The sequence below is a fragment of the Neovison vison genome, chromosome 2 (assembly GCF_020171115.1).
Source record: "Neovison vison isolate M4711 chromosome 2, ASM_NN_V1, whole genome shotgun sequence".
NCBI classification, from domain to species: domain Eukaryota; kingdom Metazoa; phylum Chordata; class Mammalia; order Carnivora; family Mustelidae; genus Neogale; species Neogale vison.
Genome location: NC_058092.1, coordinates 83,751,852 through 83,776,099, shown reverse-complemented (window position 1 = coordinate 83,776,099; position 24,248 = coordinate 83,751,852). Strand labels below are relative to the sequence as shown.

The window sequence follows — 24,248 nt, the reverse complement described above, 5'->3', positions numbered from 1 at the left end:
TACACTTAGTCTTCTAATTTTTAAAATTTAGGTTAGTATGTAAATTTTAGATCCAACCTATTTAGTGTTAGTTATTGTGATTATTTCATAAAGGAAATGCAGTCCTATAAAAGTTAAGTCACATGATAACATAATTTTTTTTTAAATTGAATAATGTAATTTGCTAACTTTATGCTTATTTCCAGCTCCATCTAGCATATGAATCAGTAGATATTTGGTTGAATTTGTTATTGTTTGGTATAATTTAAGCAAAGATAACTCAATAATCTTATTTAAATTTTTTAACATTCAGAAATCTCCTTGTATATTATTTTACTACCATCTTGCTATTGATATTCTATTTGTTTGTTTTATTATACTTTTATATAACCCTTAAAACAGATGAAATATAAAACACTATAAAATCTATCACAGTTGAATCTCTAGACCTTCCTTCAACCCATGGGAATTCATTTGGCAGAAAGCCACCAAAACCAGTTCTTTTTGATGCTTAGTTTCTAGTTTCTGCTTTAATTGCTGCCAAAATCTGAGCACTTGGGGATTTAATTGCTCATTATATTTGTCACAGTGGTGTCACAGACCCAAATAAAGACTGTTGCATGAAAAATATTTATGGGTATTAATGTGGCCTAAACATGTGTATATTGGATTCCTTTTTTTTTTTTTTAACATTGTAGAGTATAGCATGTCAGAAATAAAACAATTCTTTAAGAATTTGGGCCCCACTTTACTAATAAATTATTATTATCCATCCAGTCCAGTATCTAACCAACACCTAGGGGAGGACCTATTCAGAACTTTTTTATATTCGTTTTATTCAGTTTACTATTTTGAAGCAATTTCTAGGGGATTTAAGTCTGGCTCTGAGGATAGACCAGTTGGGTTACAATCTCTGTGTCCCTTACTAGTTATATGATCTTGGGCAAGTTATCTTAGTCTCCCTGCACCTGTTTCCTCATTTATAAAATATGAATCACTATGTTGTTGTGAAGAGTATATGGGCAAAGTTCCTAGAAAAGTGTCTAACACAGAGAAAGCCCTCAGTGTTTGCTAGTTACCATAATTCAACTTTATATGCCAAAAAACTAAGAAGTTTAGCATAGTTGTTGATATGAATTTCCAGTTTCCTTCTAATTAAGTAGGGATAACCTTTGCCTGCTGTAGCAAACAGCATGCCTGGTCAGCACTAAATCTAGTATTTCTCATGTCCTTCCCTTTTTACTGTGTTCCCACTTGCTTGTTCCATAGCCGTAGGCTAGTAGTCTGCTTCTTGTTCCAGTCTTTTATTACTAATCACTTATTTTTCTTGTTCTTGTGCTTGCTAATCTGAGGAGTAGTTTGTTTATTCATTTTGTGTGTTCCCTTTTCCCTTTTACTTACTCTCTGCCTTTCCCATCTTTCTTTCCTATAAAGCACAATGTGTCTGCTGTGATGGTTGCAATTACCTTGAGCAAAGAAAATTATTAAGCACTTGAAAAGTAGGAAAGGCAAGTCATCACCATGGCCAAGGTTATTTTTTTTTAGAATAGTTGGGAAGTTTTTGTATCCTGGAAATTAAGTCCCCTATGTCTTTCTTATGCCTAAAATTGTCTTCTGGGATAGTCCTATAGTACAATATAGAATCCCCTAGAATGAATAACATATTAAGTATTTGTTGCATAAAAATAAATTTATAATTTTTCTCAGATTCATACACATGTGAACTAGGCCAAGAATAGATTTTGACTGGACATTGGCTCCACTTAACTTATAGTTGTCCCTAACGTTAGGGAAATGTTATTAGTGAATAGAACACTAAGTCTGTTTTCCTCTCACCCAATGGATTTGATGTTTAGTTTTATTTATGGGTAGGATGAAGAGATAAAGGTGTTAGCTGCTTGAGATGTTTCTCTCATTATGGTAAAAGAATAGCATTTGTTTGAATTAGAGTTAAACTCATATATCTCTTCTCTCAAACATTGTTCCTGAAGAAAAAAAAATTGGATTTGATTTCCATTTCAGGACATTGAAGTATTTTGGGGGAAGCTAACATACCATTAAATGCTTACAGGGTTGGCTGGCCGGCCTGCCTGCCTTCCTTCCTTCCTTCCTTCCTTCTTTCCTCCTTTTTCATTCTGTTGGGTACAATAAGCTTTGTGCAGGCTCAGGGAGTGTGAAACATGGAGCCTTCTTTCCTTTTCTTTTAGTCAACATGATACTCATTTTGGGTTCCCACTCTACCTCATAGCAAAACATGTAATTTTAAACACGTCCAGATAAAATCTCTGCTCTAGGGGCACCTGGGTGGCTCAGTGAGTTAAAGCCTCTGCCTTTGGCTCAGGTCATGATCCCAGGGTCCTGGGATCAAGCCCCTTATCGGGCTCTCTGCTCAGTGGGGAGCCTGCTTCCTCATCTCTCTCTGCCTGCCTCTTTGCCCACTTGTGATCTCTCTCCTGTCAAATAAATAAACAAAATCTTTAAAAAAAAAAAATCACTGCTGGGGGCGCCTGGGTGGCTCAGTGGGTTGAGCCGCTGCCTTCGGCTCAGGTCATGTTCTCGGGGTCCTGGGATCGAGTCCCGCATCGGGCTCTCTGCTCTGCAGGGAGCCTGCTTCCTCCTCTCTCTCTCTCTGCCTGCCTCTCTGCCTACTTGTGATCTCTCTCTGTCAAATAAATAAATAAAATCTTTAAAAAAAAATCACTGCTGAAGTTAAGCGTTTCTGTCATTGAAATGAAGAAATACTTATAGATGCTCAAGAATACTCTTTGTTCTGAGAACTTATCCTTAATTTCTGGAGCCACAGTGAGTTTGCTGGGTCCACTTCAGGGCTCCCTGTTCAACTTTCCTCTTTCTTCTGCCTCAGGAGAATGTTCTCATTTCCTATCCCTGTGCCCAGAAAAACTAGATAGTCAAATAGTCTTTCACTTCTATGGTTTATGCTCAGGATGAGCCTTAAAGAACTCAAAATCCAATAATTTTTCATTTTTTAATGTCTTTCATTAGCTTATCCTACTGCAACTATGGAGGCTAAGATAAAGTTTAAAATTATGAAGAGGAGGGAAGTCATGAAGGATTTCAGGGTCAAAAGACAAAACAAGCAATTTATTTCTTCTTTATGTTCTCAATTCACTGCATAGAAAAGGAGGCAAATGCATTTAATAGCATCTATATCTGTGTGAGATTCCAAAAACATGTATTTTTGAAAATATGAATCTGAAAAAAATAAAAATTTCCTTAAGAATCATGTTTTTTAAAAGGTTATCTATACTTGGATTTTACTGTAATATGAACTTTTCCAACATTGATTAGATTAACATTCATTTTTTGGAAGGATCTATAAATTGTAAGAAATAATAAAAGCTTATTTTTTATTTTTGTTTATTGTATTTATTACACAGCTTTTCCCAGGGGACTTCTGACATGGATATTGGGATGACAAGAGGCTTTCGTGGACTTCATCTGTGTTTGCTTTTGATTCTAAGCTGCTGTTACACTGTTGTAGTGGGCTGCCTTAAATATTTGTTATCTGTGACTTTCTTTTGCCATGAGCATTATTGCTCTAGTCTAGGGAGTAACATTAAATGGCTAAACTGAGATCTTAAAATTCTCTCTTAATTACAGTAGTGCAATTAGCAGGCCCTTCCATCAGTTTTAACAATTAAATCTCACATTTCCTATAACATTGTGGGTCTTAAAGACAGTACCCTAATTCAATACACTTGTTTTTAAATAAAGAGATTCAGATACAGTGTTTGATTTTGTTAATCCCTATTGGTAAATGCAAAGTGTAGAATATTTTGAGCCATACAAAACAAATATATCCTGTCAGGGGACAGATTTATTTCTATGAAATGACTCCATTTAGCAAAAATGTGTGTGTGTGTGTGTGTGTGTGTGTATGCGCGTGCGCTTGTGTCTATATATTTAAAATTAGCGATTTATTACCAATATGCCCATAGCAATTAAATAGAAATATCTATTCTCACGTCTGATTTAGAAACCATCTGTGAGAGGCATCAAATAAATGTAGGTGCTGTTTTTCATATCTAAAATCAAGTAGTAAATTTTGAAAAAAAGAAGGGTTATGAAACCTTCTGCTTTAAGATTTAAACATGTCTATTAGCAGTAATTCACCTAAATTGTTAGAGTTGGCAAACCTAGTTGCAGAGGAAAGTAAGTAAGATTATATGATGAAAGAGAAAATATGCATTGTTTTCTATTAATGGTTGAACTGGAGGAGTGAAGGAAATTAGAATCAGAAATCTTGAATTTGAGTATCGACTTTACCATAGAATACAATAGTCAAATACTTGGAGTGCATTTTAAGTGAAAACAATTTGAATTACATGGGAATAATCTCAGTCAATGAACATTTGTTTTTCTTTTTGAAATATTTCTAACCTTTTAATTAATTTTCAACCATATATTCCTGTCCTGTGTTTAAAATATCATGAGCAGGGGTGCCTGTGTGGCTCAGTGGGTTAAAGCCTCTGCCTTCAGCTCAGGTCATGGTCTCAGGGTCCTGGGATCGAGCCCCACATAGGGCTCTCTGCTTGGCGGGGAGCCTGCTTCCCCCCCACCCCCCGCCTGCCTCTCTGACTACTCGTGATCTCTCCCTCTGTCAAATAAATAAAATCTTAAAAAGAAGAAAAAAATATCATTAGCAAACCAAATAAAAAAGAAGTTGGCTGAATAAATAACACCACATAGAGGCACTGGAATATTATGTAACTTTAAAAATTGCATTGTGAGATGTGTTTAGAATTATGGATAGATACTATTCACATATTAAGTTTAATTATATGAAGGTTAAAAATAGTGCATTCCAAATACCAGATAACTATTAGTTGTGCTTGGGTCTTTTTAGGTATTCATTTACTCCAAAAGGCATTATTTGAATAGTAGTTGTTAATAGTAAGCTATGTTGTAGGTTGCATGTAGCAAATGGATGTTACTGAATTTATTACATGACTTTTTTTTTATTACTTTGTGTACATTGTAAAAGTAAAGAAAACTGATGATTAGAAATTTCCTAGACAATTTGAAATAAATGAAAACTTTCATGAACTCACTGGTACACAATTAGTGGAGGAAAAATCTTAATAAATTGCCTATTTAATAGAAATGTTAAGAAATACTGAAACGATCCTGTTTTACATTAAACTTCTTTTATTGTTAACATTTATTTTATTGTAGTGTATTAAGAAAGCAGCATAGTCAACATAATATGTACAGATATTTCCAAAAGCTTTAAAAATTTTATTTGTTTCTGAATTATTTTGAAATCAAAAGAAATATAAAGCCACAACTCAACTTTGAAAAACATTGGTAATTGTAATTTTAGAGAAGTGCCCTTGTTTATTCAACATCCTCTGGTAATCTGAATTACTTATTTCATTTCAAATAAGGGTGAGTTAGACTTTGTTATAGGAATTGGTTGTTTCATACAGAATTTTAATAAACAATAAAATGTTATTCTATGATTATTAGTTGATAGTTAATATTTACTGTGTTGGATACTTTGAACTTCCTTATATGCACTTTTACATTCAAATTGTAGTGATATGTGATAGCATTATGATTTCCTAACCAGAATTCAAACTCTCTCCTAAAAAATTTTTATTGTATTATAATTACACATGGAAAAATCGAATGTTAGTACTCAGTTCCATGAATTTTCATAAAATGAATTAAACAGTGCTGTAGAAGACCCTCTTGTGTCTCCTGTAGTCACTATTTTGATTAGCTTTGCCTGTTTTTACAATAACTTCACGGAGATGTATTTACATACCATAGAGTTCACTTTTATGTATATTCACATATTTTTATTCACATATTTTCATATGCTCATATTCACATATTTTACATGCACAGAGTTGTGCATCTATCACCACTAATTCCAGAACACTTTTATCTCCCCCAAAAGAAACCTCATTATCATTAGCACTCATTCCCCCACTTTCTTCAGTCTTTGGCAACCACTGATCTCCTTACTATCTCTGTGTATGTGCCTGTACTGGATGTTTTATAGAAATGGAATTATACAGGGGCACCTGGGTGTCTCAGTGGGTTAAGCCTCTGCCTTCTCCTCAGGTCATGATCTCTGGATCTTGGGATCGAGCCCCGCATCAGGCTCTCTGCTGAGCAGAGAGCCTGCTTCCTCCTCTCTCTCTCTGCCTACCTCTCTGCCTACTTGTGATCTCTGTCAAATAAATAGATAAAATCTTTTAAAAAGGAAAAATAAAAGAAATGGAATTATACAGTGTGGCCTTTTATATCTGGCTTTTTCACTTGGCATATTTTTAAGTCTCATCTATGTTGTAGTATATGGCAGAACTTTATATTGCACAATAATATTCTGTTACATCATTATACTGCATTTATCATGTTATCAACTTTCTGAGGTTTGGATTTTTTTTCCTATTTTTTGTCTGTTATAAATGACGACAAAAATATGTATACATGGATGTATGGTGCCTTTCATTTCCATTCTTATACCAATACCACAATGTCTGGATTACTTTAGTTTTAGTATCAGTTTTGAAGTCAGGAATTCCTTTATGAGTCTTTCAACTTTGCACTTCTGTTTTTAAGAATTTTTTGACTATTCTGGTCCCTTGTGTTTTTGTATGAATCTTAAGATCAGCTTGTCAAAATCTGCAACAAAATGTCAGCTGGGATTTTGACAGGAATTGCACTGAATCTTTAGATAACTTTAGGACATAGCACCATTTTAACAATCTTAAACCTTATAATCCATGAACATGGGATGTCTTTCCATTTATTTTTGTCTTCTTTAATTTTTTTCTTGATATGTTGTGCTTTTCAGTGCACAAGTCATATGCTTCTTTGTTTAATTTATTCAGAAACATTTATTCTTTTTTATTCTCATATAAGTGGAGGTTTTTTTTTCATTTTTTGGTTTATCTTTGTAACTTTATCTGTTTTGAACTTTATATAAGTGGAATAATTTTGTTATGTGTTCTTTCTCTTTTGTGTGTCACATATTTTGCTCAATATTATGTATGTGAAATGTATCCATGCACTCCATGTAGTTGTAGTGTGCTCATTGCTATATAGTTTACCATTGTATTACTATATAATGATCTATTTATATATTCCACCTTGATGTACATTTGACTTGTTTCAGGTTTTGGCTGTCTTGAATAATGTTACTAGTAACATTTTTGTACATGAATTTAGGTGAACATTTTATAAATCTATTCTGGGTATATTCCTAGGCATGAGTTCAGCTTCTAAAGTACTTCAAAGAGCCTTACAAAGTGATTGTAACATTTTACAGTTCCAGTGGCAGTGCTTCACTTGCTTTCTATACTAAAAAAGCAATTTGTATGATCTATATTTTAGTCATTTTCACAGTGTGTAGTGATAATTCCATTGATGTTGAACATGTTTGTTTGTTTTTGATTAGTAATTTTGGACATTCTTTTGTATATAGTGTTTATATAAGTCTTTTGCCCTATTTTTTATTGAACTATTTGTCTTTTTTATATTTATTTGTAGGAATTATTTATTTATTATAGGTATAAGTATTTAAAATAGTGTTAAACTGGCCTAAGTATAGAAAATTGAGTACTGGCTCATAATGGAATCCAGAAATAGAACATATATATACTGCGACTTACTTTATGGAAAAGATTAATTACAGTGGGGAAATGATGGTACTTTAAATAATTAGTATTGATTTAATTACCTATATGGTGTGATTCCCTATTTCACATCATATACAGATATCAGTCCCAGAGAACTGAACATCTAAATGTGAAATCTAAAATAATAAAATTTTATAAAAAAAATAGGAAAGTATTCATAACCTTGAAGAAGTCAAGTATTTCTTTAAAAGGCAATAATTATTAACCACAAATTTAAGTAATAATAACTTTGACCTCATTAAAAATAAATTTTCTTTGTGAAAAGACACTATTAAAAAATTGAAAAGATAAGACATATAGCAGAAGGAGATATTTGCAAAAAAAAAAAAGGAGACATTTGCAATTTATATATCCAAAATAGGACTGTTATTCAGAATTCAAATTATTTTAGATATTTTGGTAATTTTCACCATTTTCACTGTAAAAACATGCTAATGTGTTAAAAATCTTTGCTCTAATTTGACTGCTTTAAAAAAAGCAAGATAAAAATAGTGGTCTATATATTTCAGTAGATTTTAAATGAGTTAATTGTTATAAATTGGAAATTACTAATCTAAATTCTGTAATTTTCTAAAAACAGTATTTTTAGTTAAAATTTAAAATGGAAGGAATGCATTCATATTTAACGTTTTAGCTTATTAAATTAGCTAAAAGCTGAATCTAATTATTTTATTACCTAAATGCCCCTAAATTCTATATAAAATCTAATATGCCAAAAGATTCATGGATACATTTTTAGTTTAAAACTTAATTCTATACTATGTTATGTTTTCAGAACTTATTTGGGTCATGTAACATTTAGTTTTATATATAAAAATGTAGTTAAGATTGTAATAAAAAATAAAAATTGTTAGAAAAATCAGTCCAGTAATGCTGAAAACCTGATATAATGTCACATAATTTTAAAGAATTGAACTTATTTATTTTTAAACATACCTATGTATAAAATATATATTTATTTTTAAACATATCTGTATACATGTATTTATAAATATCATACATAAAATTGTTATTTAAAGATCACACTCTAAAATTTTGGTTGCAAATGTTGGAACTTTTATAATTATACCTGGGCTGTATCTTTCCATGTCAGTAACTGCTAATTTTTTTAGAACTAGTTATTTATACTATATAGTTTGTCATGATTTCAAACTTACTTTTATTGACTTTCTCTTTTGAATTCAAACTGGTTTTGATATGCTTGAGATCATTTTAGAGAACTAATTTTTAAACCTCAAAGCTTTAGGGGTTGTTCTGATTTTATATAAAATGAATTTATTCTATTTACCCCATTTTGAAAAATTGACAAAAAGACTTCTGTGATAGCTGTATCATAAGACATTTTTATTTTGTTACTGTTGAATTCACACTGTCAATTTTAATGAATCCCACCCAATTAAAGTGGTGTGCATATTTTTCATGAGTCCATAATCAATATAATCAAGTATATTTTTACATAATTGCATAGATATAATTTTATCTCAGGATGTTGGAGGATTAATGTGTTTTTTTAATATGTTGCAGAAATGCGAGAAGCTGGAGAATAATTTTGATGACATCAAGCACACGACTCTTGGTGAGCGAGGAGCTCTCCGAGAAGCAATGAGGTAAGTCTGGGTCACCATAGCAACAGTCACAGATGTGGTAAAGAAAAAGTCATTCTTCATTATTGGGGGAACAAATGAGTTCATTGCCACCATTCAGCTCTGTTCTCTAAGGTATTAATTTGTCAGTGGAGAGACTTCCCTTGAGGCTGTACTTTGGTTTTGAAGCTGCATAAATGTTAAGCCTCAGTGCACAGTAAAAAATGTAAATGTTTAATTTGTTACTTAAAATGCTTAAGGGGTGTCTTGTTTTATATTTATACTAAACTGTGTGATTGAATGGAAATATTGTTCATCTAAATTCTGCCTGAATATAAAAAAATAAACAGTACAATGGTGGTTAAACTGAGTAGTATTTTCTCCTAATTAATATTTAATTTAAAAAGAGGTACTTAAAATTTCATATTCTATTAGATTTTATAGGATTATATCATAGTGTTTTTAAACCGATTTATATTTTCACACTTTTATAAAGCATATGGATTAACTTTTTTCAAATATAGTAAGCTTGTTTTTTTTTCCACTTTTTAACATTACTATTCTAAATATTTCTCTGAAATCTTCCCAAACTTGATACCTTTTAAAGAACTTTTAGGAAGCTATCTTTAAATCCATCTTTTACTCGATATGAAATATGTGTGAGGAATAAAACTCATCATCCTCAGAGCTAGAAAACAACAAATGAGATTAATCTTAAAAGTTCTGAGCTAAACATTTCAGTGGGATAGTTTCTGTTATATTTGTATAGAAATAGTGTATTTACTTCTATTTAGTCTGAGAAACTATAATTGATTTTTAAAATATATCTCTTCCTATAATTTTTTTTTTTAGGATCTTAAAGTTAAAAATAATTTAAAAATAAGAGAAAGTATAAACCTATGAGGCTTCCTAGAAGGGTAGCTTGGGTACAATTTTGTTATTGCTAGGACACAGTTACCATATACTTTAGTTTAGAAGCTGCTCTCATTTAGTAACCTTCCTTTTACCGTGCAAGCAGCAGGGGAAAGTAATTAAATTTAATAGAAGCTGCCCTCATTTTGAAGCCACTTCTATTTAAAACCACAGGGGGAGGTAATTAAATTTAATGGAAACAGTAGCTTCTACACAAAGATACATGGTACTTCTGTATAGATGATTATGATGTCACAAAAAGAGGAATAATATATTACTAGTACTGAGAATTACCAGCTGGAGCAAGTGAGCCTATTTTATTGTTAATGTCTTTACTAATAAAAAAAAAGAGGGAAAAATAGAACTGAGTATACAATAGAGAATTTGCACCTATAAAATGCAATCAGACATTCACAGAAGTTTTTGAAAAATAGTAATAAATTAAAAATAAGGTATAAAATAGATTGTAAAAAAAAGCCAGTGTAGAAATTATGAATGAATTCCTGTTTTTCAACAGTCTTTATCCTGTATCCAAAACTACCACAGTTATAAGTTGAAGACATCGTTTTTGTACATGTTTGTTACAATGATTTTGAATATATTAAGTGTCCACCACAATATTTATCTAGGAAACTACATTTACTCTCTGCATCTTTTTATATGTATGCAGTTTGAAGTAAACATATAGGCACACAGGAAGACAAAGAGAATGCCAGCTCTGAAGCTCTGAATAAAAGAAGTGAATCCCTAAAATATAGAAGGAATTACAGAGAAGCAATGTGAATGAAATGGATGTGACTGAGGGAAATATAATGAACAAGGAAGGGACATGTAATTAGTATAGAAAATTGGTTAGCAAGGAAAACCAAACTGAGTTATGGGAGTACTGTGTACAAAGAGATTATTCTGCCAAATTTGGTAATACTTATATTTTAGAAAATGCCAGGATAATCTGCTTTTTAAAAAGTGGAGATGAACTAATAAGAAAAACAAGTATTACCTTGTTGGAGTAAGCTTTCAGTCTCTCATGCTATCAGATGAAGCAGTATTCTAGATAATTTAAATTAGCTTTTAATTATATGGTTGTACAATGTACTTTGTTTACATAAGCTGCGTTTTTGACACATACACACATATCCATAGTGTTTAGATTCACTAAACACGAATAATTCAGTAACCAAAGTATTCAACAATTTAGTATACTGTGGGCCTGCCACTTTTGTTTTTGCTTCTGTTTTTTGCCTTTAGGAAATGTAGCAGGAGCTCATTCTTTTATATGTAAGATTATAGAAGCATAGGGTAAAAAGTCGTGATGCTCTGTGACTAAGAATAAGAGGAGAATGCATAAAAGGGCAAAAATTACTTGTTCTCTCATCTGTGATCAATTTTTGCCTTATATGAAGGGTGTTTGGATCACAGAAAACTATGGAGAGGGTGAGAAATTTGATGTAGGCCTTCCAAGACAGCCAGTATTACAGGTAGAGGGGATAGAGTTGAGCAGTCATAGAGGCCTGCAGGTGCAAGGTGTACATCGGGAACAGTTAGTAGCTGATGTAAAGCAAAATTTTTCAAGCTCTTTTAGACATACGTTTCCCTACAAAACTCACATAGGCAGAATGTTTGAATCGGTAACTTGTCTCCTTATAGGTCAAGAATCCTTGGGTGGAAATGAAGCAGTGTGAAGTTGGCAAAGGTGATAGGAGCAATTCAGAAGCTCAGTGTGCAAGAAGGGACAGTGGGAGACTGCTGTGAATAATTTGCTGAAATCCTCAGCATTGGGGCTGTCCTTAGAAGGCTGGCTGGAAACGTGTTCGTTACTATATTCTGGAGGCCAGTTACCTAGAATCTAGCTTGCTGTGATAAAGGATAAAGAATATAAATTATGTCAAGAAGTCAAGTTTTTATGGAAGGGGGTGACAGAACTAAATATAAAATTAGAATTTTGTAGAATTCTAATGGAGAAGTTACAGTGCAGGGATAGGTAACAGTCTTTCATTTATTTAATAAATGTTTATTGGGTTTTTGTAGTATACCAGGTGACAAGAATATAGAAATGAGCAAGAGACAATTCCTGCCCTCAAGTAGCTAATAGTTGAGTGGAGGAGACAGGTATAAAAATCAAATACTTGATGTAAAGACTCAAAGTTCCAGTCTTGAATCCTTTCTTTGGTTCTCCGTATTTCATGATATCTTTGGTCTTGGTCCATGACATGGCCTAGCTTAGCTCTGGGAACATTCTCTTCTCTTGGAAGCTTAGCCTCTGCAGCAGCCCGTGGGTGGCTCTGGACACCTGCAGTGATGTTCTTGTCTTGAGTGTGTCTAGCCTGGAGAAGCTAGAACAGAAGAGGACAGAATCTGAAGATTGATATTTTTTGAGTGCTGTGTTTGGGCACTGTCACCAAGTTAGATATCCCTTCCTGTTTATTAAAGTTCTACCATTTTTTATGAACATAGAACAGGAAAGAGGATTCTGTTCTTGCTTGGTTCTCTGTCATCTTATCCAATCTCTCTTCATAGCCAGTCTTTGCCATGAATTCTTGAAAGTGTTCTTTTCTCAGTATCCCAGCTCATGAATCATTTTAGGCCCCTCCCATGCTTCCCTCTGATTCCAGATACGAGGACCTGGAGCCAGAATCTTAAAACACAAGATGCTACAACCTACTCTGGAATGTACTGGCTAAAAATAGCCAGATACCTGATCAGGTTTTAGCTAACCCTAGAATGGGAAGAAAAATAATTTAAAAGTTTGTGTTTGCAGCAGAATAGAGGGCACAGTGGAGGGGATAAGAGAGCTAGAGAAATCAGTGACCTCACTAAGATAAAGGTGGAATGGTGTAGAGATCAACAGAGCAGGGACATATTTTTGAGAAATATAGAAATATTTAGAATGTAGATCTGATGAGACTTTGGCTTAGCTTCAGTAAATCATAACTCTGACTTAATCTGTGCTACTCTATTTAAAACCTTTTAAAGTATCCTTACCCTTTTTGAATAAATTATAGCTTATTTGTGTGCCCAACTTGAAAGTAAATTCCATGAGAGTAGGAAGATTGCTATTTTGCCCTTGTTTGTTTTTAGGCTCATCATAGTATTAGCGTATAATAGTGCTCAATAATTATTTGTTGAATTCTTGATAAAGATAAAGATAAGGAGAATCACTAAGGGCAAGTCAAATGTTTTTATTTTGAAAATTTGGATATACATTAATATCTATAGAGAAAAGAGGATTAAAGAAGAGTATCTTGGTTTTCAGATGAATTTGGGATGGCTATGGCAAACTCATGTAAATTTGCGATAAGCAGAGGAAAAATATAATTCTACAACTCAAGAAAAATACTGGTGGTTGATGTGCACATTTGGGACTTGTTAAATATCTTGATTCTTGTAGCCATAGGAAAGGATATGATTTCCAAGAATAGGACATCAAATCAGACAGGAGGAGAGTCTAACCAGATGCCTTAGAAATTATTGGGCTTAGGAAAATGTGTGTCACAAAGAAACATATTTTGAGATTTAAAAATTATAAATAACTTTCTCCAGCAGAGTAAGTTGGAACTGTAAAATGGTGTGCCTAAGAAAAAAAGGGTGGGCGTCATTTCTGGCCAGTGTTCTGTGGCTCCTGGAGATATCCAGAGCAGTGCTGCACAGTAGAACTTTCTGTGAACTGGAGTAGAATGGTCTTTAGTAGAAATGTTCTGTCTGTGTTTTTTTTAGCATGATTGCCCCTGGCCACCCATGGCTCCTAGGCACCTGAATTATGGCTATTGTAATTAAAGAACTGAATATTTAATTTTATTTAACTTTTATTGATCTTAATGTAAATAGTTTTATGCAGTTAGAGGCTGTGGTTTGGACAGCACCCTGCAGGGATATGTTTGAGTTGCTAACCTGATGTTCGTCTATCTCTCACCAGTGGGATTCTCATCAGTGGAGTGAGTGGCTAGGGTAAGGACAAAACCATGTTCACACACATCACACATATACATCACACACTGGCTTTCAAAAAAAATGAAGGGTACAGGATAGATTCATTACATGGTAATGGTTGTAAAACCAAAATTAACAACAATGACTTGATATGGAGAAGGTAAGTGACTATTATTCTTTAAGAGTATTAACATCAAGACCACTCTATAAATTAATAAAATAACTTAGTAATGTGGTCAGATTTAAGATAAAGATGGAAATTTATGAGGTTTTCTATGTATTACCCATAACCAGTTAGTGGTTGCAATGCACGATCCTGTGATTTTATTATATTTATAAGGTACCCTGAATCATTCAGGACATGCTGAATCACTGAGTAGGTGGTATAAGAGGTGGTTGTTTTGTTATTTGGAAAAAAGAAATCATTTTACATGTTCACCTCACAGGTGCCAAAGGATGTTTCATGTATATTAAAGAGCTAAGTAAAATAAATGAAACAGCCAAAGTCTACTAGACATGGAAGAGACTTTTTTTTTTTTTTGGAGGTTTGAATGGAGAAAGAGATGATAAGCTAAAAAGTAGTTGAAGAAATCACTAAGCTTTGCCTGCATTAAAAAAGCTTCTGTATGTAGAAAGAAATCATGAAATTAAAAGACAACATCAGTGTAGTATATTGCTGTGTGTTTAAAAGATTCAGAAAGATTAGGAGCTCAGTGGATAATTGGCAAAGTATGATTAAGAAATCTTTGAAAATATTCAACTGTAACAGCCAACAAAATATAAGTTATGTAAAAAATGTACTAATTTCTTGATTACTGACATTACTGCAGTTCAGGGGAGAGATTTTTGAGTCCTAGCACTGGAATAGCAAGACAGCCATTTCTCATTCTCAGAGCTCAAGAAGAGTGGAAATGATTGCTGCATTTAAGGAAAGGATTGCACCAATAAGTACGAAAGCCTTAAAACAAACATACCCTTTCCACATTAATTTAACTTCCTGAAATAGATTATACAGAAGGCTTAGAAATTATGGACAATCTGAATCTGTTTCTCAAATTATTAGACCATAACAGCAAACAAATTGAACAGAACCTAGTAATATACTATTAAGGAGACAAGGAGAGATGAGTATTATATATGTAATACATATGACTTATATTTTTATACACATGCATATGATTTTATATTTACATATAGATATATAAAGTTAAATATATTTATAATATAGATTTAACATGTTTTATATTTAACATGTTAATATATTTATAAAATATATTTAACATATGTTATATATACACAGTGGTAAATTGTGGCATATTTAATTCTATCTAGATATTAAAAATGATCTTTACCACAGTGTTTTTAGTAACACAGGAATCCTCATGTTAAAATGTTCACTGAAAAATGCCAGGAAACAAAATTGCATGTAGAACATTATCTCCACTGAATATAAAGAATGCAGAGGAAGAAGATGAGATTAAAATGTAGTAAAATAGCTATTATATTTAGGTGATGGGCGAACAGATACTTTTTTCAGGCTTATAATTTTCTGTTCTAAATTTTCTATAATGGAAGCATATTATGAATGATTTGAAAAATAATGAAGTAAGAAATGGAGAAATGGAAAGAATAAAATATGAATACTAGGATAAGTGGTAAAAATCAAATTTTAGACTCCAACTGTGATTTTAGGTAAATTAATCTTTTTTAGTCTTACTTTTTTATAAAATAGGATTAAAAACTTAATAGGATTGATATGAAAAACAACAATAATGTAGGAGAGGATGCTTTGTAATTTATGAAACATTAATAAAATGAAGGTATAAAGTATTATCTTTGTATACATTATTTGCATTTAATGGTGTTATACTGATTATTTCTAAGAATTTACATATGTCATACATAATGGAATTGCCTGGAAAACTTCAGTGTAGCCTTCGAATGTAGAATACCAGAGGGAATATTTCTTGTCTAACTTATGCAGAGTTTACTATAGTTCCATAGCTGTGTAGAAATATTGTATAGGATTTCTAAAAATGATGACATAAGAAAAAACATTTTAAAGACAGGAAAAACTGCATCTCTGGTTTAAATCTCTGTCTTTTGTATGATACTAGGGAATTTAGAGGTAAAATTCACAACTTCTTTTCATTATATTTTTTTTCCATATTGCTGCCAGTTCAACCTTCTTATCATTGCCAAAGTGATCTGATTTCTGTATTATCATATTTTGCCCCTTTCTTAGACCCTGTAATAAATTCTAAACATCGAGGGTGAAACGTGGAACCTTTTTAATATTGTGTCTCTCTGTCCCCCTTCCAGTTCCAGAGGCAATAGTGGGACATGTTTAGTACATATGTGAAATTGGAAGGTAATTCAGTTGAATAACTTGAGAAGAGGGAGGGTCAAATTCTGAAAAAGGAATGGTACATATAGTTCATTAAGAAGAAAAGTAAAAATATGGTATGAAGTTTTTAGATAAAGACTTAATACATAAAAATAGAGATTGGTCAGATTTATGGTTATACCTCTATGGCAAGAATATAAATTATATTTTTGGAATATGAGCATTGCTAATAAGGGGTCAGTATTTTAATTGCAGAGCCAAACCTATTCAGTGACACCATTTATATTTAGATTTTTATTATTAGAGATGAACTTCCAGGATATACATGAAATTTATTCTTCCTTTTTGCTTGTCTTCGTCACGTGTTAGGAATTCTGTCACTAGATGGTGATGTTGAGTTGCACAGTTTATGTTTCTGGCTTTTTTTCTGGTGTGTGTAATAGTAATTGTAGATGGGCCATAAACACAGCCGTTTATACAGAGTTAAAGTATAACTATATAAGCTTGGAAAATAGTTTTAAGAGATACAACCACATTCTAAATATTATTTAAGTCAAAAGGTTAACATTGCTTTAATGTGCTTTTTTCCTTCAGACTCATTAGACTTTGGGAGGTGGGAGACATACAAATAAACTTTTCATTCAAGGCTCAGGTCTTAAGGAGAGATCCAGTGACATTTAAAAAGAAGTATTTTCCAGTTTTTCTCTTCTATACGTGTTAGTCTAAAAAGTACATCTTTAATTTCACTTCTCTGTTAATATCCAGTGGTAATGGGACTGTTTACCAACTGAACTAAGGGTTGTGTTACTCCTGGTACCTAGCTGTCTATTGTTACATTAATGTTTTAGTTATATTAAGATTGCATCCCTTACTAAACATAATGGTTAAACTACACTGATACTTCTTTAAGTAGTACCTCTACATGAACTGTGTAAAAACTGTTTCTATGAGTAGTTTTGTCTATCTGAATAAGATTTGAAGATAAGAATATTAACATTATCCTACTTAATCTTATTTTTATAGATAAATTTGTATGTATGCCTATATTATATATGTGTAAATGGGTATGTTTGTATATGTAAATGTGTACTTTCTATCTCTCTGTTTAAATCTTCCTTCCAAGTCAAGGAAATCTTGCAGTATTTTGAATTTGGAGATTCCTGTGCTTTTTAGACATATCTCTTAGGATTACAAAGACTTATGTACAAGAGGGTTCAATGAAATTCTTTTATGACAGCAAAGAAGGAAAAGGGGAGGAGAAGACAACCTAAATATTTATGAATAGTGAGTTGGATAATTTTAAAAATGAATGTAGGGCATGAAAAAAATTGAAATGTCATTGAGGTAAACTATAAGGTGAGAAAGTATTAACAAAATACTTATAGCAACATCATCAGGTTTTTAAGTAGTATGGACAGTAAATACAATTTTTTCAAAATTCTGGATGCATTACATAATGTTATCAATGATTATAGATGACAACATCTGATACATATTTTTGGCTTTCAAAGTTTTTAAAAATAAACACTATAATCATAAATGCCATGTATATTTGCATATTTGTGTTCGTTTTTTAACTATATGAAAAGTTTGACCTGTGAGATTAGATTCAGAAGCAATGTTTAGTTTTCTGTTTCAATCAGATTTCTTGATCCTTCATAATTACATTTCTCCAAGTCCTTTTTCACTAATGGGTTCAGCAAGTATCTCTCTTGAAGGTAACCCTCCTCAACTAGGTCAGCAAATTATAAGAGTATCTTCTTGTTCTTCTATGCAGAGGAGACTATCTTGTCTTTATCATCTCTTACACAAAGAGGGACATATTCCACAATGCCCAAAGTAAGTTCCTACATTTGGTCATCTAACATATGCAAGTGACAGCCAAGCTGTGAATATCTTAAGATTTTGTGAAATCTAAACACAAAAGTATGCTATCACTTTTTCTAGATAATGATGATATGACTACTCTAATAAATATAGTACTGGAATACAGCTTAGAAAATGTTGGTTAGGCATTAGGGAAATGATTAATTACTTAAAAAATATGAAATTAATTCAATTTGGTTATATATTCTGTGTAACTAAGTTTATGCAGTTTGTGTAATATGAGTCTATGTGTATATATATACATAGACTCATTTGACACACAAATACATATGGGTACAAACAAACATACATTTGGTATCATCTATTTATAGCATAAATTATGAATGTTCCTTTCACTCACTTTAGAGGCGAAAGAAAGCAAGATTTGTCATTTAATTTTTGATGGACCAAAGATATTTTAATTTTTTCACTATTCATGGGAAATAGGAGAAAAGTCCTGTATTAATTCGCAGTCATGTTTATTAGTAAAATTAAATATATGCTTAGCATTAATACCTCTGAATTATTTATGGATTTGGTGGTGATTGATATATATGAATTTGGAACTATGTTGATTTACAAATCTTTTTCTCTACTTTGAATTTTAATTAGAACTTGAATATGAGAAATATTGATAATGTACCTATCAATGATAATTTTTTTAAAACAATAGCGCAAATGAAATCAGGCATACGTTCATTTAATTATATGCTTATAAAATGCATTATCATGTTTATTAATCTAAATATTCATTCACTCATTTAACCTGGTACCTGCTATGTATTAGACACCATTAAAAAGGAGTATTTATAGAAGAAAATCAAATTAAAATGATAACTACCATTTTATGACAACTCAGTAGCTTTAAATGATAGACCAGAAAAGAAAATATAAGTCATTGGTAAATTGGATGTTTATCTTTACTATGGACTCTGAAAAACAATCTGAGGGGTTTGAAGTGGCAGGGGGGTGGGAGGTTGGGGTACCAGGTGGTGGGTATTAGAGAGGGCACGGCTTGCATGGAGCACTGGGTGTGGTGAAAAAATAATGAATACTGTTTTTCTGAAAATAAATAAATTGAAAAAAAAAAACAACAACAAATTAGCAGCAGTATACATAAATAGAATTTAGCCATGCTAACAAGAAAATTTCATTTTCCCCTTAGTAGTTTAAGATTGTGTATTAAGGACTAGAAAGGAAGGGATACAGCTTTTGTTTTGCTACCAAAGAAAAGTGCAGAGCTAAGTCTTACTCTAGAATGCTTATCATTTTAGATACAGACTTTGAATGAGCAGCTAATAGCTAAAATTATTTAGGAGATAAAAATTGGTACTGTGAGGATTAGCTTTAATTTTAAGTATCCATAATTGAAGTGCCACATTATGATTTTAATGTTATGATAATCTTGTTAACAAGCTGTTGTGTATATACTATCATATTTTAATGTAGTTGCAAAGCTTAAGTAAACCATAAAGTAAATTGCTTTTTGAATCAGGCTTTTACAAGTGGAAAATTAGTGGTTTACATGTTTTGAATACATATTTTGTAATTATGCTTGGCATTTTCCACAACTTAAGAAGAATAATAGAATAGGTTTATAGATAATACATTATTGTTCATAACACATTGGCATATTTTGTTATTGCCCATTCTAATTAGCTTGGGTTTATTCCACATGTACTATAAAATAATAACTGATTCTGTTTCTTTTTCTGTATAGTCTTCTCTTCTGGAAGATAGACATTGTAGTTTAGTTATGCTATTTCTCATTTCTCATATATTAGCACATTGCTTTTAACAGAAAATTAATACCTTTTCTTGTCTTGTATCTGTATAGGTTATTATGACATACACTGAATCACATCCATTGGGGGTGTTTGTGTTTATTTGTCTTTGGGGAAGGAAAAATGTGTCCAATGCTAATAATTGGTGAAGATAGCTAGTAAGTTAGATACATTTTTTTCTAAATTTCTTGCTTCAGTTGACAAATACAAAGCATGGCAATTTGATAGTCTAAAACAGAAATAAACAAACTTCTGGGGTGCCTGGGTGGCTAAGCCTGACTCTTGGTTTCAGCTTACATCATGATCTCAGGGACCTGGGATGGAGCCCCCCAAGGCAGGCTCTGTGCTCAGCGGGGAATCTACTTGAGAATTCTCTCTCTCTCTTTCTCTGCCCCTACCCCCTGCTCTTCTCTCCTTCTCTCAAATAAACAAAATATTTTTTTTAGAAGGAAGAAACAAACTTCTATATAAAAGTCCATATAGTAAATTCTTCCCTCTTTCTGGTTCATACAGTCTCTGTTGTAGTTATTCAGCTACGCTGATGTAGTGTAAAACCAGCCACATAGACAATATGTGAACTAATATTCACTGCATTGGTGTGGTACACTGGTGCATTGCTGGTTGCATTGGTATGGCTGTGTTCTAATAAAATGTTACAGAAACAGGCAGCCAGGTGGATTTATCCCGTGGGTCATCACTTATTGACCTCTGGTTAAGAGCAGATTTGACATAAATCAATTAAAATAAATATCAGGGGTGCCAGGGTGGCTCAGTCAGTTAAGAGTCTGCCTTTGGCTTGGTTCATGATCTCGGGGTCTTGGGATGGAGCCCTGCCCACCAGGGAGTCTGCTTCTCCTTCTCTCTGCTCATGCTCTCTCTCTGTGTCTCTCTCAAATAAATAAATAAAATCTTAATAAAATAAATTTCAAAAAATAATTCAGTAAATATATTATGAATCTGATTGTCTCTGATAGATTAATACTGAGAAATAGTACAAAGCTCTTCCAATTTTATTAACAAAGATGACTACAGAACATTAATGAGTGTCATTATTTCCCAATTTCTGAGTCATTCCTTGAAATTGAGTAAGTTGCTCTACCTAGATTACTCATTCAAGTATATAAGCATAATTCACAGATAAATCACCCATTGCCATTGTAAAATCACCAATACACAACCAATATGAGGTCTTAATTTCAATGCCACTGAATCAATTAGCATTAATTTGCTATGTTTATGGTTTAGAGTTAAAATGTGGACTAACCACTCAAGAACTGTCTACATTATGAAAGAGTATAATGTTACTCTTCAATTTGGCACTAATTTGCCACAGTGTGGTACCTATAAAAATGCAACATTGTGATATCTTAGTTTGTTAATCATTCACAAATATGTGGAGAATCAAGGCTGTCTACTAAAGTTACATATATAATATCTTATATTTATTGGAAATATTGTGATGTGTTCCATAAGTCATTATTTTAACTCCTTTATAATGTTTTATACCCATGGAACTAGATAAGGAACTGCCTTCATTTCAAAAATTTAACCAATCTATATTTAATAAATCTGTAAATTATAAATAGTGATTTTTCTTCTAGTCCACAAAGAATTTTTTTTGTATTAAATGAGATGTCATATGGGATACTCTGAGCTCTTTTTAAGAAGTGCTCTTGATGTTTAAATTTCAGTCATCTTAATGTTTTCCAAAGAGCATCCGAAGAAAATTAATTTAATTTAGTACATTTTCTAACTTTTAGCCCTATAGTTCTCTCCCACTAACTTACAGCTCTATTGTTCTCTCCCATTTTAAGGACCAATATTTTGGAATGCAAATAGAAGAAATAATAGCCATTTTATTTTGAAATCTTCCATAATATCAGCTTTCATCAAGTTTTAGTACAAATAGGTGTTTGTCACTGGACTACAGAAGTAATACTTTTAATGGATATCATTGCTGTTTACAGACCAATTATCTTGCCAGTATCTTCCTCTATCTTTCAGGAGACTTTAGAAAAACTTTTTTCATTTTTATTTTTATTATTATTTTTTTAAGATGGGAAAGAAAAATGATTTACAATAAGGTTAAATTACTTACTGGTGTTATATTTGTCATTGTCATATTTCCCCCCCATATTTCATTTTTCCTTCATCCTCTTAGAAGTTACTTATAATTTCATATTCTGTGAGAGAATATTGCTTGAGACATTTCTCACCCAGGGGTAAGAATTGTGTTGAAATTTAAACAGTTTGGATGAAAAAGCTGTTTTGGAGTTCAGATTTTTTCTTTTTAAGAGACCAAAACAAGTATAAGATTTTCTTTCAATGAAAAGAAAAGACTTTCTGGTTTTGACACATAATTACAATTAAATGACTAAATATGAGTAAAATATATTAACAATTCACTTTTTCTTTTTCAGTTTTTATTTAAATTCCAGTTAGTTAAATATAGTGTAGTATTAGTTGCAGGTGTAGAATTTAGTGATTCATCACTTATGTAAAATATCCAGTGCTCTTCATAAGTGTGCCTCTTAATACCCATCATCAATTTATCCTATCAACCAACCCAACCATCCTCCAACAATCCTCAGTTTATTCTTTATAGTTAAGAGTCTGTTTTATGGTTTGTCACATGGCTTGAATAAAAGAGACAAACCACAAATAGTTTAAAAAGCATTAGATGCCAGTTTGAACCAGCCACTACCATTAATTAAAATCTGAGAATCATTCTTTGAGTTGGATCATTCCATCAAAATGAAGATCAACTATTACTTGGTGTTAGTAGAAGTTTTATACTGCAATTCATATTTATTCAAGATTATTCTACTCATCTGAAATCTTAGAGAATTGATGTTCTTTCACTTCTTCTACCAAACATCTGCATGGTTTTAAGGGCCATAACAAATATATTCATCACATGATTTTTCTATAGATGAGACAGTTATTTCAGAAAGATATCTATATCAATTCTAATAAATTCTATTTGTAACCTATAACTATAAGCAAACTATGATCTTTCTAGATATATTTAAATTATTAAATACCTCTTATTATTTATATTTATTATAATTTATATTATTTTATCATTTTGTCTGATTATATATAACCACAAATGCAGTTTAAATGTGATGATACATGGAACCTTGAATGCACACTGGAATCATCTTGGGGAAGAAGGGACTTTTTAAAGTATAGTATAAGTAGGTATGGTAATATACCTTAAGAAAGCAGTATACCTTAAGTATTTATACCAACCCTAGTACCTAAGCCAAACTCCTAATTAAGTGAAATTGTGTGTGTGTTGGGGGGGGGGTGCTTAGAGCTAGTATTTTTAAAGCATCCCAGGTAATTTCAGAATGCAGCCAAGTTTGAGGACTACACTTCCATTTGGTCTCCATGAAGGCTGTTCTGCACACAGCAGTAAGAAACATCTTATGTATTTATCAGATCATGTTTCTTCTTCATTCAGAACGCCTCAGTGACTTCCTACCTCACTTGGAGTAAGAAGAAAAATTCCAACAACATCCTATGTAATCTGGATCTTCTCCATCTCCTTGACCTTATATTTTAAGACTCAATGTCTCACTTACTTACATTTAGCCACAGTAGCCTAAATACTTAGAAATTATACAATACATTTCAAAACAACCATGAAACAGAGACGAAATCACAGGGATATTAAAAATATATATATTTGGAGCTGAGTGATAGTGAAAATAATACATCAAAATTTTACAGATGCAATTAAAACAGAATTTAGAGAAAAGTTTACAGTCACTTTTGACAGTAGTTTTACAGCTGATTATAAGACTAACTGTCCTTACCATTTTTACTGTAATTAAAATTATGGATCTATGTCATTATTTTAAATAATAAAAAGATTTAAAAACCCAAATATAAAAAAATGTTTTACCTAATAGGATAAGGAGTAAGATGAGACAGTACACTATTAACATTCTATTTTAATACCTTGCTAGAATCCTAGCTAATGCAATAAGATAATGAAAGGAAATAAAAGGTTTACTAATTGGGAAGGGAGAAATAGAACTATATTTGTTTACAGATGACATGATTGTTTATTTAGAAAATCTGAAAAAATGATGAAAAAAAAACCATTGGAATTCACAAGGAATTATATTAAGGTTGTAAGAGAAAAGGTTAATATACAAAAGTCAGT

At 32.0% G+C, this 24,248-nt stretch overlaps 1 protein-coding gene across 1 annotated transcript in view; it reads left to right on the top strand.

Annotated features, from left to right (window-relative positions):
• DPYD (dihydropyrimidine dehydrogenase) overlaps positions 1-24,248 on the top strand; it is an 841,951-nt gene that overhangs the window by 95,792 nt on the left and 721,911 nt on the right. Inside the window, exon 3 of the mRNA XM_044238740.1 lies at positions 9,177-9,259. Within this exon, the coding sequence (XP_044094675.1) occupies positions 9,177-9,259 (83 nt within the window). The remainder of the gene's footprint in view (positions 1-9,176; positions 9,260-24,248) is intronic.